At 40.1% G+C, this 18,900-nt stretch overlaps 1 protein-coding gene across 2 annotated transcripts in view; it reads left to right on the forward strand.

The window, feature by feature from the left end:
* Window positions 1-5,680: 5,680 nt before the first annotated feature.
* Window positions 5,681-18,900, forward strand: part of NECTIN3 (nectin cell adhesion molecule 3) — a 116,266-nt gene continuing 103,046 nt past the window's right edge. For both annotated transcript variants that reach the window (XM_081076673.1, XM_081076672.1), the window contains exon 1: window positions 5,681-6,132. In XM_081076673.1, coding sequence (XP_080932799.1) covers window positions 5,970-6,132 — 163 coding nt within the window. In that variant the 5' untranslated portion in view covers window positions 5,681-5,969. The remainder of the gene's footprint in view (window positions 6,133-18,900) is intronic.

An 18,900-nucleotide genomic window follows, 5' to 3' on the forward strand; every position in this document is an offset into this window, starting at 1 on the left:
TTACTAAATGTCTGCTTATACTTCTCCCAAATCCCTTGACAATCCATCCATCTTCACCTTCACTCTTCTTTGACTTTTCTAGCAAAACTAATCTAGCAAAACTACTCAAAATTCTTCATTTGTTTCCAGGATTTACTGGATAAAATTGAAACTTCTTTATAGTTTAAAAATGCCCTGTCTACTCATCCAACTTCATTTTTTACCTGTTCCCCTAATTCCCCTTTGTATTTAACCCTCTAGCAGCACAAAAATACTTGTGGTTTCCAAAACACATTATACTCTGTCATGCCTCTGTAACCTTCCATCTGTGGTTCTCCTGTTCCCTCTGCTGCTTTTACCCCATCTCTATGGCAAACCTCGTCATTCTTTGAGACTATTCAAATGTCATCTTTGCTGTTAAGCCTTCCAAGTCTCTTTTAAAAAGCACATGCAGAACTGCTCCTCTGCCCTCTCTTATACTGTACATTGTTTACAAGAATATTGTTATTGGTTTTGGAGGTCAAGACTTGGGTTTTTTCCATTCCCAACACCTAACATAGACTCCAGGACATACTAGTAGCTCAACCATCTTTGCTAAATTTAACCTACCCTTTTATTCAACCTACCGTAATGCCATGGCATAGTTCTTCTTTCTGCCTAAATATTGGTTCCTCAAGCTGTATTCTTTAGAACCCTATTGCTCTACAGAAAAATTGTATATTAGAAATAGAGTTAGCCTTTTGATAGCTATGTGAAGTGTATGTTTGTGTTCATTGTCTAAGTTTAGGAGAAAAGTCCAATTCTTCTCCCAAATAATCCTCTTATTTTTCAGCTCCATAATGATTCTCAAGTGCGATCAACGTCCATAAAAGAAATAAATCACCAAAAATTAGAAATTGTATTTGTTTTTACCACAATCTCTATGAGGAATATCAACAACAAAACAAATCATATGTATATATGACTAAAACACCTTCCAATTTACTTATTTCAAACCTACCTCTGCTCAATCTGGATTATTGCAGATGAAATGAACAAATTTTGCTCATTTCCCTTATTGCTTTTATTCACGTTAATAGATGGATTGATGTTGGCTCTGTGATTTTAAACAGTTTGACTTAGAGAAAAATAACTGTCACAAGGGAAGCTTTTGAGAAATAGTCACTGAGAAATAGAGCATCAATCAAGGTCTGATCTGGAAAGCAGAAACCATACTATGTTACCGAAGGAACTTAATAATAGAGTGTGGTTATGCAGGAGTTGGAAGGGGCGTCTCCAGACTAAAAAGTGTAACATTGAGGTGACCCAGAGATATGAGATGTAGGAAGTCATTACCACTTTTAGAGCTGGGGGAACAAAGGGAAAAGTTTGAGTTATTAGAACTCATAAACTGAGAGGAGGAATACTGTTGAACTAGGGACTGGATCTCTGAGAAGTGGGCACAGCCTGGCTGGTTACCTCTAAGGCGTCGTAATGAGTCTGGTTCTTAGAGTATAAAACAAGTGGGAGGCTGGAACCAACTGCTGATGAGAGGGCGGAGGGCTATTACTGCTGAGGTGATGCTGGTAGGAGCAGGAAGCAAAGGAACAGGAATCTTCTCCCCTACTCCTGCCTTCCACCTTCCCTCCAGAGATTTCTATTAATAGAACCTACCAAGAAGTAAGCTGGCAAAAGAGACAGATTGCAGAGTCACAGCCTGTTTTACAAACCCAGAGTGTGGAGGTATGACTATGGAGGGGAGAGACAATAGTTTAATAAGTAGCACTAAAGGCAATTAAATCAAGAGTCAGAAGCAACAGTCAGTGTAATTGTCGTCCAGCTTAAAAACTCAACACGATCGTATACTCAAGACGTTAAAAAATTAATACTTTTGTTGAGTTTATCTGCCATTAGACATGCACCTGAGTATTCTGTCACTATGCTTATCATGGAATCATCCAATCCGGAACCTATATGGTAGATATTGTTCTAGGTGGTTGAGTTTTAAGAGTGAAAAAAATAGACAGCTCCCCACCCATCATTGTGGAATTTTCATTTTAGTAAAGGGAAAATAGACAATAAATAAAGACATAGCATGTCATATGGTGAGTGCAGTGGAGAAAATAAAGTTAAGAGGGGATAGGGATTGGGGATGGAGTGGCTCTTCCATACGGGGTGGTCATAGAAGATCTCAATGATAGAATGAAATCTGAGTAAAGACCCAAAGTAAATATAAGGAAGAAAGCAGTATGTACCTGTGGCAGGGAGATCTTTTCAGTAAGAAATAGTTGCATTTGATAAATGTGAGGTGGGTGAAGATTTGCGAGAAAGTGGTTTTTGTTTATTTTTTTCTTGTGAGTTTGCGGTTTGTTTCTCAACTATTTGCATGGTTCTGCTTTAGAAGACTGCGATTATAGCAGGGTAAAATCAACTTATTATCAAATATAGTATCAAGTTCAAACATTCCACAAAGTATTGCTCATCTCTTTCACTGAGGAAAAAGCTAAACTTCTTCAAGTAGCAGGTTATAAAAAAATTGCTGATGGTTAAGTGGAACTACCAAGAGTACATAATGGCCTACCTCTACTGTAAAATACTTCCTTTGTTTCGGAGACAGCTATGAAATTCTAATAATAGTCTCCAACCCTTCAACTGGATTGAATAAATGTAAAATGCCCAGCGCTGTACATAATTACTTCTTTGTTAACATTTCAACCTTTGTTTTAGTTAAGCGTTAATGAACTTCAGTGACTGGCCAACAGTCTTTGAGACTGAAAGTGGAATGGATACCATCAGTACTCTTAGCCCCAAACAATAAAACCATTTTTGGCACTAGGATCACGTTGGTTTTTATTCAGATATTTTTCTTGGAAAACATATGCATACTTTGCATTCAATGGTCTTACTAATATTAATGTTAGCTGTAATTAAGTATTCCTTTAACCATTTTGTCCTTTAAACAATAAAAGTGAACTTACCTATAAAGTTAGAAAATAAAAATATAAAACTCAGTGATACTCCCATGCTAAAGGTTTTTGAAAAATCAACGTTATTCTAGTCCTTGAAAAAAATGAACTGTACTACGTATGTCATGTGAAATCTTTTACTCTAGCTAGTATTAATAATGTCCAACAGAAAAGCTTGGGGTGGGTATGTCTTTGAGGAGAATGTAATTTAAGACTGGACACAGAAAGTAGAAACTTAAGTTACTTCAGTAACTTTGTTTTTTAACTTTAGAAGGAATCTTGAGAGGTCAGTCAGTGGTGCCCAATGGAAGGCAAGCACTGGGGTTTAGCAGGAAAACCATCACACGTGGCTTGTAGTATTTGCACTTAACCTCTGTGCCTAGGTTCCTTCTGCTGTTAAGTAGGGATAATGGTAATTGCTACCTTCTGTGAGAAAAGTGTGCCTTGACATTTCTGGCTGAAGATGCTATATCAACACAAATTATTATTAGAACATAATGGGTGTACTCATATGCACATAAAACACCAGCATGGTGCACTTTTAATGCTTATATAACATCTATAAATACTGCTCACCCAAGCTTTCTCACTTTAGGTCAGAGGAGAATATAATCATAGCATGCCACTAATCCAATTTCTCAAAATATGGAGGGAATATATTTTCTAAAGCTCCATATCATCCTTTTGAGAAGCACTAAACCGGCTAATCCCTCATGGTCTCTGTAGCAATTGCACGATGGCCCTCATATTAAGCCTTTGGCACCTTTTCAAATGTTAGCTAAATTACTTGTTCTGGAGACTGGAACCATCGGGGAAAGGCTGGGGGGATGAAATTGACTAGCGATATTAAAATTTGGGTTAACATTTAACTAAGTATCAACAACTTGTTAAAGTGCTATCCAAACAGGTAATTAGCTATGTAGTAGCTGTGCAGAGTGCTGTCTAAATTTAGCGGTGAAATTAGGTTTAGGAAATGCGAGAATAGGAAAATAAATTTTCTCAAGGGAAACCGTGGTGTCACCATAGCTGAGGAATGTCACAACAACTACATTTTGTCAATTATGATCATCATCAGGCGATCTCCGGAGCGAATGCAGGACAAGGTTTATTTGTAAGTGCATCCGGAGGATAGGAGATGGAAAGGAGTGGCCACTTGCGGGAGACAGGCTTACAGGGAATGGCAGAAGCACGCAGGCAGAGAGAGGGAAAGAAAAGGGGATGGAGTAAAAAGGTTCCAAACTCAGCGCTAGGAGACAGGATGGCAGGTAGAAGTTAAAGGGAGCGGTGGGTAGATCGGTGTGCAGCCCTGGAAGTGAGTTAAACATTGTAAGCTAGTGGGTGGAGGCTGGGAGACGCTGGTGATTGAAGGGGTAGGACAGCGTGATCGTGGTGGCAAGCAAACATTAGTTTAGCTGAGACAGACGGTTAAATCATTGTTTGACTTTCTTCTTCTTGGAGCACATTTGTGGCTACCGGTGGAGACGGCAAGACCCACGTAAAATTAATGGTGTCACGACCGAGAACGTGCGTCCTCTGCTTCCTGTCCCCATCCGGACAGTCCAAACTGTCCACCACCCGCGCAGAACCGCGGGTGGCTGTGGCTCCAAGGCCAGGCCACCAGGGCTGTGCGTGGCAGGCAGAAGAAGAGCGCAGGGCGCGCAACCCGTCCGGGGTGAGGACGCGTCGTGAGGGACCACAGGTGCTTCTCTTAATAAGGGCAAATGTTTAACACTTCGCGAGGTCGCTTTCCCGCAACCAGTTCAAAAGGAAAACGAGCAATGAAAATGAAATTACACGTGCTAACATGCAAAGGAAACAAACCCAAAGAAAAACACCACCGCATTCGAAGCGCTCCGATCGGGGAAATCCAAGGCCTCCTGTTGCCAGTCGCCGGACGAGGACCGAGGACAGCCCGACAGCCAGGAGAAGCAAAAGTGGGAGGAGGGCAAACCTTCCGGAGCCCCTCTCCTCTCCCGGCGACGCCGACCCTTCCACCAAGCCGCCCTCCCAGGGAAAGGAACAAGAAAACGCCCGTGCAAAAGTGCCTCCGCGTGCTGGGGAAAGTGGGGCTGGGACCAAGGGAGGAATTCGGAGGGCACAGCCGACCCAGGAAGCAGGAAGGAGAAAGTCTCCCCTTTCAGCCCCCCGTGTCCCGGCGAGGAGACGGATGGCTACTAGTCCAGCGGGCTGCGTCCAGCTTCCTAGACAGGAATCTTTAGCACGGGTAACGGAAGGGCCACACCGTCCTGCCTTCCTCCCCCACACCCTCCCCGGTTCCCGGTCCCCGCCGGAGGGAGAGCACCGCTCCGGCGAGGCAGGCCGCGAGCCGGATAGTCCCGCCGCCCTCCGCCTCTGTCTGCGCCGGGCGGCTGTGGACCCGCGAGGGTTGGAGTGGGCGAGACCATTGGAAAAGCTGGGAAGGGGGGACAAGGCAGGAACGAGGGGCGGGGCCTACTAACCTATTCCAGATTTTCCAGTCCTTTTTTAAAGCCCTGCTTTGGGAGAAACCGCGTTATCAAAGTGGAGAGAAGAGATTTTTTTTTTTTTTTTTTGAAAGGGGAGGAGCGTGTGTAGGGCAGGGGTGGGAGGAGAAGCGGCTGGCACTCTGGGATCAGACGGGAGCCGGAGTTGAGCGGGGAGGGCGAGCGAGTTCTACGTCGCGCCCGCTCTGAGGGTCGGCTTCCTCCCCCCCTCCCGCGCGGGGCGGGGTGGTGCGTTCCGAGTTCCCAGGAGTTCGAAGCGGGCGGGTGCCGGGGGGAGGGGAGTGGCGGCGGCGGCGGCGGCGGCGGCGGTGGTGGCGGGCGGCTCCTGCCTCAGCCTCGGCAGTGGCGTTGGCGACGGCAGAGGCGAGGCAGCCGCGAGCGCTCCGCTGAGTGTCAGCCGGCGGCGACGGCTCAAGAACTCGGAGTTCGGGACGCGCGCGCCGGACCTTCCGCTGCCGCCGGAGAGCGGCAGCTGCTGCCGCCGCCGCCCGGAGCCTAAGCAGCCGAGGCTGGGGGAGTCGGTGGGGGCAGGCGTGCGAGCGGGCTGGGGGGAGGGTGGGGAATGGCGCGGACCCCGGGGCCGGCTTCGCTGTGTCCCGGAGGCGGCAGAGCACAACTTTCCTCCGCTTCTCCCCCTGGGGCCGGGCTCCTGCTGCCGCCCCCGACGCCCCCGACGCTGCTGCTCCTGCTGCTCTTCCCGCTGCTGCTCTTCTCCCGGCTCTGTGGTAGGTGAACCCCGGCGGCCCGCGCGGGCTGAGGGAGGCGAGGCCGGCGGCTCTCCTGGGCGGCGAGGCGGTTGTGTGCGGCCGTTGGCTGCGCGAGCGGGCGCCGCGGACTTTGGCTGGAAACTTTTCGCCGCGCCCGGGGCGAGGCCCGGGAAGGGCCGGGGCCGGCGAGTGCGGCGCCGGCCGCCCTGTCCCCTCCCCCGCGGCCGCGCAGCCGGCCCTGCTGGTGGCCAGGGTCGGCGGCGGTGCCTTCTGCGCGACTCCTCCGTGCGCGCGCCGGCGACCGTTACTTCCCCGCTCCTCGGAGCCGGAAGCCGAGGGCACGGACTTCTGGGCTGGGGCCGAGGTGCCGGGACGCACGTTTGCCGCCTCCTTTTCTTGCCCGTGAAACCTGAGCGGTGAGACCAGACACCTTTAGGGACCGAGCCCCGCGGAAGGAAGCCTGCGGTTCCACCCCTCGTAGCCTCGCACTCCGGAGAAGGCGCCGCCTTAGCCCACCCTGCAGCATCCCCTGCAGTCCGTTTTCTTGGTCGTCCGGCCAAAGGTTCTGTCCTGGCTGCCCCCGGAGGGCTTTGCCACTGAGCCCGTCGCTGCCTCCCAGTTTGTGGGACGTCCGTCACCCTGTCAGTGATTATTTTTTGCAAACACTGTTTGTCCTCAGGAGCTTAAATGCCCGATGGCATCGACTCTTCCACGATCAGAAAAGCTTCACGCCCCTTCCGTGGTTCTTTCCCCTCGTGGTGTTGGTTTTCCCGTCACTTTGGGGAGCTAGCCTTTCTGTTAGTTCTGTTCCTTAGGTGTCAGGAGACTAGAAGCCTGCTTGTTAAGGATCGTGTAAACTGTGCCCTTCGTGCAAGAGAGATGGACGTAAGTGATCACTAATGGAAGGTGGTGAGTTGGGAAACTAGGGTTACTGGTGTTGGGGGGTGAGCCCCGTCTGTCCTTCGGTAATACCGAAGCACCGCAGGTTATTCATGCCAAGACTTACTTGGTGAGGATGGTGGAGAAGCAAACCTTAACGCTTCCTCAAAGATTGGTTTATCTGAGATATTTTCCCTGGTACCGAAGGCTGCTGTTGGATCTCGCTAGGTAAGGAAACCTGAAATGAAACCAGAAGTTTTACCAGCATTCGTGAAAAGGAAAGATGTGTGCGGATTTCTTGGACAGTGTGATTTAGAAGAAAGAAAATTGTGTTCCGGGTAGGTGTGTCAGGGTTGTTGGTTCCGAGGCACGTAAAGTTTTCAAGAGATGGAGTGCCCCTCATAGGCTGAGAATTTCCACTACCAATTCACCACTGCGTTTCAAGCACTGTAAAGCAAGTTCCAGATTTTCAGAGTATAGTATGATAAGTGGCATGTTATCTAATCTACAGTGGTTTTGTAGCCCCGCTCTCTAGATGTTTGGTTCCACTGCACAATTTCTTAATGCTGTTACAGATTGAATTTGTGTACTGTTCTTTTCCATGAAGGACGATTTGTGGATTACAGTTGGGTGGGAGAAAAATTGAAGGGGGCATTAACAGTTTTACTACCTAGATTGTGTTGAGAACTGAGAGAATATTATTTCTACCTCCATAAAGGCTTGTCTAGCTAGGCAAAAGCCCCGTGGAAGACTGAAGCTAGGTAATGTGTACAGCTAATGCAGGGAAATAGAAGTTGGACAATAATTTCACAGTTATTGTGCAAGTGAAGTATTGATTTCTTTTTGAAAGAGCACTATTGCCTTTCACATGGAAGAAACGAGTTGTTGTTTTTTTCAAATCTCTTTAATAATGTGCTATAGAAGGGACTTCTATATTTAGGACTCAGAGTCCTAAAAATTCAAGCATTATAGGTAAATGGACTGTGATTTAGAGGAGGTGTGAATTGAAATTTTTAGAGACAACTTTGTTTGTAGTTGTAGAAACAGACACTAGCTTTGTGTTACTGTGCATTGCTCGTTTAAAGAGCTTCCATTTTTGACTTACGGTGTTATCACACCCTAATTTGTGAACCCTTGTGATGAGTTTTTTTTTCATCAACCTTTCTCTATTTTAAATTCAGTCTTTGAGTAGGACACAGTTATAATGGATGCTTAGTAAGTATGGAAACAGAATTTTCTTCAAGTAACCTGTTCATCTGACATTCATAGTACTGCTTGTAAGGTTTTGGCATGTACTAATGTTCGAGTAGTCAGTTTTAAAGTTGAAAAGACTTTTTGGCTTTAAAGAGATTTGCTAATCAGAGTGCTTTCCTTTTTTTATTACATACAGATTTCTTTTGCTTTTTGCTTGTGTTTTTCATATGCAGCTTACATCTGGCACAGTCTTAACTATGCTCAACTTCCGCAATATCATCTATTAGCACAAGATAATTATCACATCATGTTAATTTGATTGCTAAAAGAGCCCTTGAAACTAGTAGACTTGATATTCTGAAAGTTATAACAAAAATTACATTAGATTTCCTGTTTTGAGGGTGTATATTGTCTGTCATATTTGAAGAACTGAACTTTTATTAAGAATTTTACAGATTGACAAATTACCAGGTTTTTTGTGTTTTGGTTTTTTTTTTAAGCCTAATCAATTCCTAGGTATAAAGGTTGAGGAGACTAGATTTACAACACCATCTGACTTGATAAAACCAATTTATTTATTCTGGAATTCTGTATTTCTTTATGATCAGTTTGTAGGTGATCAGATTTATCTCACTTTTCCTTCCAACATTTTTCTTGTGATGTACAGAATATTAGCAGGGATATGGTCTTGATGAAAGAGAAGAGAGACTATTTGACCTTAGTAACTTTATTAGAATCTAGGATTTTACTGTTTCCATTTTCAGCAGGGTTTTAAGGTTACTGTTTAGAAGCCGACAGAAAAGAATACCTAATATAATATTGAACCTTTAACAGCACTTTCAGTACTTTTAATATTCCTTGCAGTTGATAGGTACTTCGTGATGTAGAACAGGAACAAGGTGGAATCCTGGCTTTAAGGATCTTTATAGAATTGTGGTAGACAAAGGAAATAAAGGATTTTAGGAAAGTTTGGTGTTTATGATAGAGATCTGCATGAGGTGCTGTGCTCAGAAGAGGGATACCTAACCTGTCAGGTAAAGGTAGATGGGTGCGAACTGAGCAAAAAACAAAAGGCAAAACAGAAACACACTTTAAAAAAGTTGAGATCAGACGTTGTGATAGATGGTGCAAGTTTGTTCTCTGTCTGTGTAGTTTATAGTTAGATACTAAATTTGATCCTGAAAAAAAAGAGCTGCCACTTACTAGATGTTTGAGTCATTGGCAAGTTATTTAACCTCAGTCAACTTAAGGTTTCCCATCTTTTTAAAAAAGGAAAATAGTATCACCTTGCCTGTAGAGTTCTTGTGAGGATTAAATGAAAGAATAAAATACTTAGCAGAGTGTATGCAATGTAGTAAACATTCAAATGTTAGCATTTATTATATTGAACATCAAAGCTGCTTAGCCTTGGTATTTCTGTCATTCTTAAATTGTACCCTGATGTTTTGAGTAACTGAGTTTTCAAGTTAATTGACTGGCTCTATTTGTAAGTTACATCTTTATTTTCAGTGTATAGCCCAGAATGTTCTTTAGATGTTTGTTAAATTGACTTCAGATAAATATATAGATGAACAATTTTCAGAATATTAGGATATGGTGAAATCAACTGTGTAGTTTTATGAAACCTAGTTGAATCTCCCCTTCACGATGTAGAATGCATTTTAAGACTTGGCAGTTCCATAAGGTCACTTAGAATGTTAGTGATTATATTGAAAATGTGTTGTGGAGAGGAGTCTCAATTTCACTTCTACTTTATCAAGTTATAGTATCAGATTGGGGCCTATAATACATATTGCTCATATGAATCTTCCTGCATCCTAAACAGATAGAATTGGAAAGAACCAAATTTAAAAGCAAGCAAAAAAGACCAAATCTTCTTGTATGTAGTTACAGTATCAGGAATTGGAAAAAGCTGGGCAATTATATATTTGTATGTGCGTTTGTGTATTTATTGTCTTACTTGTTTGTCACTTACTCTTACATATATTTTTACATATATAATTTAGTGATTCAGCAATTTTGATGTACATTTTATATCTGTGTAGTTAAGGAGTAAAACTTATGGCCTATTTTCTATTATTTGAAAATTATTGAAGAGAAGATCGCTGTGATATCCTGGTTAAAAAGTAGTGTTTTGACATTCTGTAGTTTACTCCTTAAAATTAGTGAGTAAATAACATATTGCTCTAGCATATTCTGTAACCTGTTAAAGGTCTCATAAAAATTGACAATAAGGACTATATGGTTTACAAAAGATGTGGCATTTAATTAATCATAGTTATTAGTCTGTAAATGTAGGATGAAATCAAATAGCCCTTGAGTCAGTAATGGAATGAATACTAAAGAGGATTTTGTGTGCCAAGCACTCAGACCCAAAAATCTATGTACCATTAATGTTGTACTTTTGATTACATTTTATGTTTTTATATAAAATTGTCTGTAAAGTCTTGAACCCGTATCCTTTCCTGAATTTCATAAAAGTTACAATTTTTATTTTTATGACAGGCTCTGACATAGTTTAATCATTATTTAAATAAAATTTGTGTGAATCTTTATCAAGAGTGAGCTTTAAGTTTTTTCCTAAATGACTTTTTATAGCATAGGTCATTACTTTAAATTTTCAGTTATAACTGCCTCCTGTGAGTATTAGATACAGCTATCTTGCAGATACCAACGTTGTTTTAGAAAGGATATTGTATTACATACTTACATTTTGAATTTTTAGAGTTCAGGCAGGTTGTTTTTCTTGCAACCCTACTGACTACCCAGCATTCATTCTAATTAAAATGAGTTGGAAAGAACTACCTGTTGCATTCTGAGTAGATATTCATAAACTGGAATTTGAGGCATGTGTGAAAACCTACCAGCTCATGACGATTAAGTGGCTAAGAATTGACAGTATACTTTTCAACACTTGAGATGATTATTTCTTGGTGTAAGATAGTAAATTATACCTGTGACTTTTATAAATGGGAGAAGTTATAATAGTTTTTGAAAAACTTTACTTGGTTTCCTTTAACTTTAATCGCTAAAAATAAAATCAAACTTGTTCTTATTTTAAGTAGGCTGGCCATTACACCCAGTAGAGGCTCTTTAGTCTCTTAGTGTAAGTTTCTTCCCAAGAAATAAAAATTTTAAAAGTGAGGTGGGGCTATAAGTTACTATTCTTAGACGGTCGGCAAAAATAGGGTCTGCGGGTGGATTTAACTCATAGTTACTAGGGAATCTTTTTTCAAAACAACATTCCAGGCACTGCTATGGACTTACTGGGTCAACAGTTTTTGCTAGAGGGGCAGGGAATGGAGCCTGAGGATTCGGGCATTTGTATTTTAAGAGACATCTTCAGTTAATTCTTCCCTTGACAAGTGCTGTTTTTATAGCATTTATTTATGATTTGATCAAATGTAGTCGCTCTTCTAAAAGAAACAATACTCCACTGTCTTGTTCACTATTTATCCCCATGTGCTTGGCATGGAAAAGGAACTCAAATTTCTGTATTTCAAGAATTTAAACAGCAAAATCAAATTTAGTCTAAACCAGCACTGTCCAATAGAAATATGTGAGCCACATACATAATTGTAAATTAATGCTGATGGCACGCTGAAAAGTAATAAATAAATCAAATTAATCTTAATTTATTTAACACAGTATAACCAAAATATTATCATTTCACTATGCAATTAATATTAAAAAATTGAGATATTTTACATATTCTTTTGAAGTAAGTCCTCGAAATCTGGTATATATTTTACCCTTACAGATGGTTATTTGGGTTCGCTGTATTTCTTGTGCTCAGTAGTCAGTTGTGGCTGGTGGCTTCCACATTGGACAGTGCAGGTTTAAACTATTTGTTGTCTCTGAAGTAGGCTATGCCATTCTCTGGTCCTTACTCATACGGCCTAAAATGACATTATTCCTCTTTCCTACTTTTCAAATTCTGCAGTGCTCAGTTTAAGATAATTTTCCCTATGAAGCCTTCCCTCACCACTTCTTACATACTGTGAACTTTTCTTCTATCTAAAGTAGTTACTTTTTCTGTTCGTTATCTAGTATTTCATTATAAATTGTTTTGTGATGTGTGCTCTTTGCAGTAAAGACCTTACATCAAGCTTCATTGTAAGTATCATAGCAGGTATCACTGAATACACACAAATTATTTTTTAAATTATATATAATTTTAACATTTGCTTTTTCTCCCATTATAATTGTTTAAGGAATTGGTCAAATTTGGTATACCATAAAATGGTGTCAAGAGAATATTTGGTTTATGATTTCATCCTCCATATTAAAATAGAATAATACCTATAATAAATAACTATAAAAAGTTTTCTTAATTTCATTTCCTATCTGATCCGAGATATCTTTCAAATCCTTAGTCCCTGTAGGCCTATCCTGTTCTGTGTTTAATAGTTTGACATGTGGTCATTAGTGGGAAATGCATCCAAATTCTATCCACTTTTTTCATGTTTTTAGGTATAGAGCAATGTTTGCCAAAGTATTTTAGTGGAATACTAGTCTCAGAAGATATGTTTTTAGAAGAAAATATCATGGTTGAATACATTGGAGAATGGGAAAAACTAACCATGTAACCCCCTCATGGAAAGTCACTATGTGCATTAGTTTGTTAATGGTCTAAGAATTATCCAGTAAAATACTGTTTTACAAACTCATTAAATACATTTTAGGGAGGTAATACCTGTTATGTTGTGCAGAACACACTCTAGGAAATACATATTTAGGTTTGTACACTTGTTATTGTTCCTACGTTATCATTATTCCTGTTTCTACCTGCCAAGATGGGAGGAAGAATGTGTGTGTGTGAGTGTGTATGTGTGTGTACACATACATGTACATATGTAAAATATAGAGGGTGCCAAAAAAAGTATACATATTTTAAGCAAGGAAAAAACTGTTAAAATTGTAATACTCAATATATACCAATAACAAAAGATGAATACAAGTCGTGTGTACATTTTTTGGCATCCTCAGTGTATATACATAAGTATTTACTTAATAAACTAGTATTTACTTAATAAACTAGAGAAAGTTGATAGGTGTTAAAGATGTTGCTTGATGAGAGAGTTCTTCATTGTCCTTTTCCTAAAAATACTCTTTGCTTTCTTTAGTTCTATCTCTTTATTCCCCATTGTCTTACCTGTTTTCAATCTGAGATATTTGCAGACTTAACCAAGGAGGAATACAGTCCTTCCTGTGTATTATTTACCTCAGAATACATGTAGTTTAAGCAGATTCTGTGGGACATACCTCACTTGATGCACAGCACATCTTACTCTGGGTTTGAATTTTAGGAATAAAATGGGTAAATTTAAGATAGCTAATCTATTTTGTAATGGAAATATGCCAGTGCTCTTATTGGGAAGGACATGAAAAAACCCTAGGGACAAATATGAAAAATAGGTGCACAGAGGTGAAACTTAACTCAGTGTTTAAGAACATTGTTTATAATTCAGAATGAGGTGGGCTTGACTCTTCTAAGGAGTTCAATTCAGAGGAAAAGCAAAATATTAATGAAATGTCAGTATTGGTAAACTGATAAGGTCACTTTCATATAGTAACTTTCTATGAGTTATTCATAATAGACATGACTGTCATTACTAAAATATTTTAGGCCATCATTTTTTAAATTATTAATATGATTTCTAATTTAGTCATAGCTGCTGTGGGCTACATTAAGATTCATTTCACAAGTGTCTTGCCATTATGAACTCCAAATTCCCTTCTAATTTGATTTAGATTAGAGATAATCATTCATGGTTATAAGTTCAATTTAATACTGAGTCAGACAATAAACTGTCTAGTTTTATCATCTACTCAGAGATACCCAGGTTTCTTTATTTTAAATGCAAAACTTTATAAAAAAGCTTCTCAATTCTTTCTTTATTGAAGAGATTCAAGTGGAAGAAGGTATATAGCTAACAGTTCTATCCTTCTCATTATGGGTAAAGGACTAGAACATGGCATTTTTCACTCAACTGTGAGTCTACATATGTTAATGTCTGTAGCAGCTACTCTAAATCTCTGATTTCTGCTTGTTAAAGGAGGTAAATTACCACCAACCAAAAACCTTATGAAACATATGCAAAGAGTAACAGTTGTGTTGAATATCAACTTTTACAGTTACTTCCCCATTCCTAAGCAATTTTGAGATTATGAATATATGATTATTTTGATGATGCAGTTTCATTTGCCTAGTTCATATTAAAACCAAAATGAATTTTAGTATTGAAATAATGGTAAGGAACTTCTATTCTCTTTCAAGTTTTTACCTTCTGTTTGTTGTACACTAGTACAATGGTAGAGGATTTATTATTTTTTTCTTTCAAAGCTGGGATAGACCCTACAGCTGATCGACCTATTTTGAATAACAAGAAGAAGGAATATCAAGGCCAAAATTAGTAATACTGATGAAGATACCGGTTCTTAGCAAGAAACAAGACTGTTTAGTTTAGACCATTGGCATTTTTTTCTGTATTAAGGTAGATTATTTTTACACTTTTGAATGAAAAAGCATTTTCAACTTTCAGATTCGTAAGAATAATTATGGCTGTTTTGAAGCCATACATTGTTTATCAAATTTATTTTTCTATTGGGTATAAAAGGATCTGGGGCATTGGTAACATTTTTGTTGTGTTTATAATTGATAGTGAAAATGTTTAAATATATGAGTAGCTGGTGAAATTTGTATATAGCATACTGAAAAGTCTCTTGCCATGTAAAACCTTTAATCATAACAGCATCTGTTAAAATAAAAGAAAACAAATCTGAAGTTCCCTGAGAAAAATACATATTTTTCTTTGAGGATACTTCTGTTGCTTTGCTGCCCTCTACAGTCATCTGAAATAGTCGCTCTAGATTTTTCTCCCATCATGATTAAACACTGCCTTGACCTGTGAGCTTTCAATTTCAGGAGTGGGTTGAGTAATATTTACTGTTAAAATATGATAATGTTTAGTTAGTCACAACAGTTGATCTCTACCTGTAATGCAGAAAATAAAGAGCCTAGAAATTGGAGCAGTAAATAGTTGGGGGACTATTCAATCAGGAAACAGGTGATAGAGCACCGGTAAGTGCTGGGTAGTACAGAGGAGACCGCAGGGAAAAAAGCGTGGTGGCTGTTCCCAGTCTTACAGATGTATTAGTAAGACGTGTGTGTGTGTGTGTATGTGTGTGTGTGTGTGTGTGAGAGAGAGAGATAGAGAGAGAGAGAGAGAGAGAGAGAGAGAGAGAGAGAGAGAGAAAGACAGAGAGAGAGAGATTGGTTTCCATTTGTGAGGGAAAGTCAATGAAAAAGTGGGCATTCTAGGCTGAAAAGAAACCACTGGACTAAAGACTGCAAGGAATTAATGTTCTCATGTGGTTCAAGCATGAGCTTTATGCTTTAAATACTTTGCTGAAGAGATTAAGCTTTATGTAGTAGGCAGTGAGGAGTTTCTGGAGGCAGATAAATACTGAGTCTGTGATTTGAGAATATTGTATAGCTCTGACAGCAGTTTAAAATATATATTGGACATATGAGAGACAAGCGAAAGGGAAAACCATTGCAATCATTCATGGGAAGAGAGGACTGTGGAGATACATGACAATTTGGCAGAGGGATTTGAAGGGAGTGATGGATCTGAGAATTAAATTACATGGTATTTGGATCTCATTATGGGTGAAGAAGGAAGAATTGGATGTGAACTTAGGTTTCTGTCTTGAATAACCAGAAGAGGTTGGTAAAATGATTAATCAGTCCATTACTTTTTTAGAGGAATTTTAATTGTGATGCCTCTGGAGTATATTTTAAAGCTATAGTTGGAAATTTGTTGCCAGAGCATGTGGGGTAGTCGTGGAATGGAGGATGATCAGATTTGAGGTATTTGGATTAGAAGAGCTGTTAGAGGAGGCAGAGGGGGAGGAAAGAAGAGAAGGAAGAAGGGAGGAAAGGGAAGTAAGGAGGGAACTGGGTAAAAATTTCAAGATTGAGGTATTTTTGTTTGGATGAGAGAGAGGAAGGGGAGGATCTTACTTGATAAATAGACCAATATGTTTAGTAGTTAAGGGGTATGCATTGATGACTCAGTAATTTAGTAAAAGTGGTTAGGAGAAAGAAGCCGAATTCCAACAATTTAATAAACAAGGGGATAGTGAAAAGGTAGTTGGGTAGGCTTACTTTTGGGAAAGATGGGGAAGAGAGAGTAATTTGAGGAGGAAGAATAATGTATAAGTTGTTATGGACTGAATGTTTGTGGTCGTCTCAAAATTCATATGTTGAAGCCCTAACTCACAGTGCGATGGTATCAGGAGGGGTTCTTTGGGAGGTAAGGAGATTTAGATGAGAGCATGGGATTAGTGTCTCCATGATGGGATTAGTACCCTTATAAGAAGAGGAAGAGACGCTACAGCGTTCTCTCTTCACAACATTGAGGATACAGCAAGAAGGCAACCGTCTGCAAGCAAGGAAGAACATTTTCACCAGAATTTTACCATGCTAGAACCCTGATCTCAGACTTCCTGTCCTCCAGATCTGAGAAATAAATGTTTGTGCTTTAAGGCACGTGGTCTGTGATATTTTGTTACAGCTGCTTGAGCTAAGACACCAGTTAATGTTCCTAATTACAGACATTAGAAATTTAACTTTGGTTAAAACAAAATTGATTGAAGGATATTAAGGGTTCAGGTGTGGAAATCAAGAACCAAAGGAGTCCAGGCATCCAGAAGCACAGCCAGGATAACGTCAAGAGGCTGTTTTTCAAGACCATTGCTTGCCACCCCTTGAGACACTGGATGTTATAGTTATGGCTCTGACACTGGCTTGCTGCTCTTAGAAATTGGATATTGTTGTTAACATAGTCCAAGAGAATGTATTTTCCATGGATGTCCATGGATGTCAAGAAAGTTGAGAAAAAGGCTTTTTAATTTTATGATGAGAATTCTCTGGCTTTGAGAGGGGGGTGGGAGAAGCACATTGATATGGCAAAGTCTAGGAACAGAAAGTGGACACATTAAAAGCACAGATGAGAGATGCTAGTCATAGAAATGGTGAGAAGTTCTTCTTTTGATTAGATAGAGAAAAAGAAAATAATAGGTGAAGATGGAGAGACAGTTCCAGGTATAAGAGAGGTAAGTTATGGAGAGGCTTTGATCTTCAGTGATTTATGTGATATATTTTGAAAACAAATGAGTGCAGGGTGATGTTGGGGCTTAGTAGTAGAACCTTTGGGCAAAAATGGAGTAAAACATCAAGTAAGAATGAATGATGGATCAGTACTGAAGGCGTGAGTTGACGTTAACATGAACTTGTAAAATACGCGTGTTGGTGTGGAAGTAGTAGTAAGTTTAAGTTAGTATTTAATTGAGCACTGTGTCCACCAAAGATTATTCTAGGTAGGTACTGTGAAAAAACAGCTGATAAAAGAATAAAATGTGTTCTTGGGGACCAATCATGTTTATGTATTGAAGGAAGTAGACTAGCACTAGATTACCAAGTGCCTTTTGGATATGTAGTAGGGTATTGTTGGAAGTTTGGGAACAGAGACATGATAGAGGGAAAGTAGTATTTATGAAATACTGACTTATCCTAAGCGTAGTGGTCTAGATGTACAGTTATTAAGGCCAGAATTAGGCTGGTAATAGTAGAAATAACAGGAAAATGTTTAAAAACAAGATAATTGAAATGCAAAATAATGCCTTTGATGATCCCAGGATATGAGGCGTGGGGAAAAATTAGTGCATTTGGCGCTTTTGTATTAGACAGATGGGAGAATAGTATAAATTGCTGAAAGGGAGGTTGAGGTAAGGATTAGATGTTCTATGGAAGACTGTATTAGTTTCCTAGGTTTGCCTTAACAAAATACCACAAACCGGGTGGCTTGGAACAGCAGAACTTAATTCTCATAGTTCTGCAGCCTAGAGGTTTGAAATCGAGATGTCAGCAGACCATGCTTTCTCTGAGACTTTGGGTAGAATCCTTCCTTGCATCTTCCTAGCTTCTGGTTGTGACTGTCAGTCCACTGCGTTCCTTGAATTGCAGCTGCATCATCACATCTCTGCCTGTGTTGTCACATGGTGTTCTCCCCGTGTGTTTCGTCATGGCAGCTTCCCCTAGTAAGGACTGCAGTCATATGCATTGAGCCCACTGTACTCCAGTATGACCTTAACTTACATCTTAAGTACATCTGCAAAGACTGTTTTTCCAAATAAGGTCACGTTAACAGGTGCTTGGAGTTAGGGCTCCAATTTATGTTTAAAGGGGGACATAACTCATAACAAAGAGATAATGATTTGGGATTTGACTGTTAACTGTGAGATTTGAGGCTTGATTCAAGTCAGTGTTCCAGGTAAATAAAACAGCATTTGAAGATGTGTGGTATGAGCTGGTTTGAACAAGATTTGGATTCATGAAATTTAAAACTTTTTTATTGACATACACTGTATATATACAGAAAAATATTCATGGTACGTAAGTGTGCAGTTGGATGAACTATTACAAAGTGAGCATATCCATGAAGCCATCACCCTGGTCAAGAAATAAACCTTTACCAGCACTCCAGAAGCCTCTCTCACACTCCTTTCCAATCACAAATCCTTCTCTCTTTCCCAGTAATAACCACAGTTCTGACTTCTGACATCATAAATTAACCTGTTTTGAACTTCATGTATCTTCATTGATATTGTGAGATTCATCCATGTTGTTGCATGTAGCACTAGTTT

Source organism: Rhinolophus hipposideros (genome assembly GCF_964194185.1).
Source record: "Rhinolophus hipposideros genome assembly, chromosome: 2".
Lineage (NCBI taxonomy): Eukaryota > Metazoa > Chordata > Mammalia > Chiroptera > Rhinolophidae > Rhinolophus > Rhinolophus hipposideros.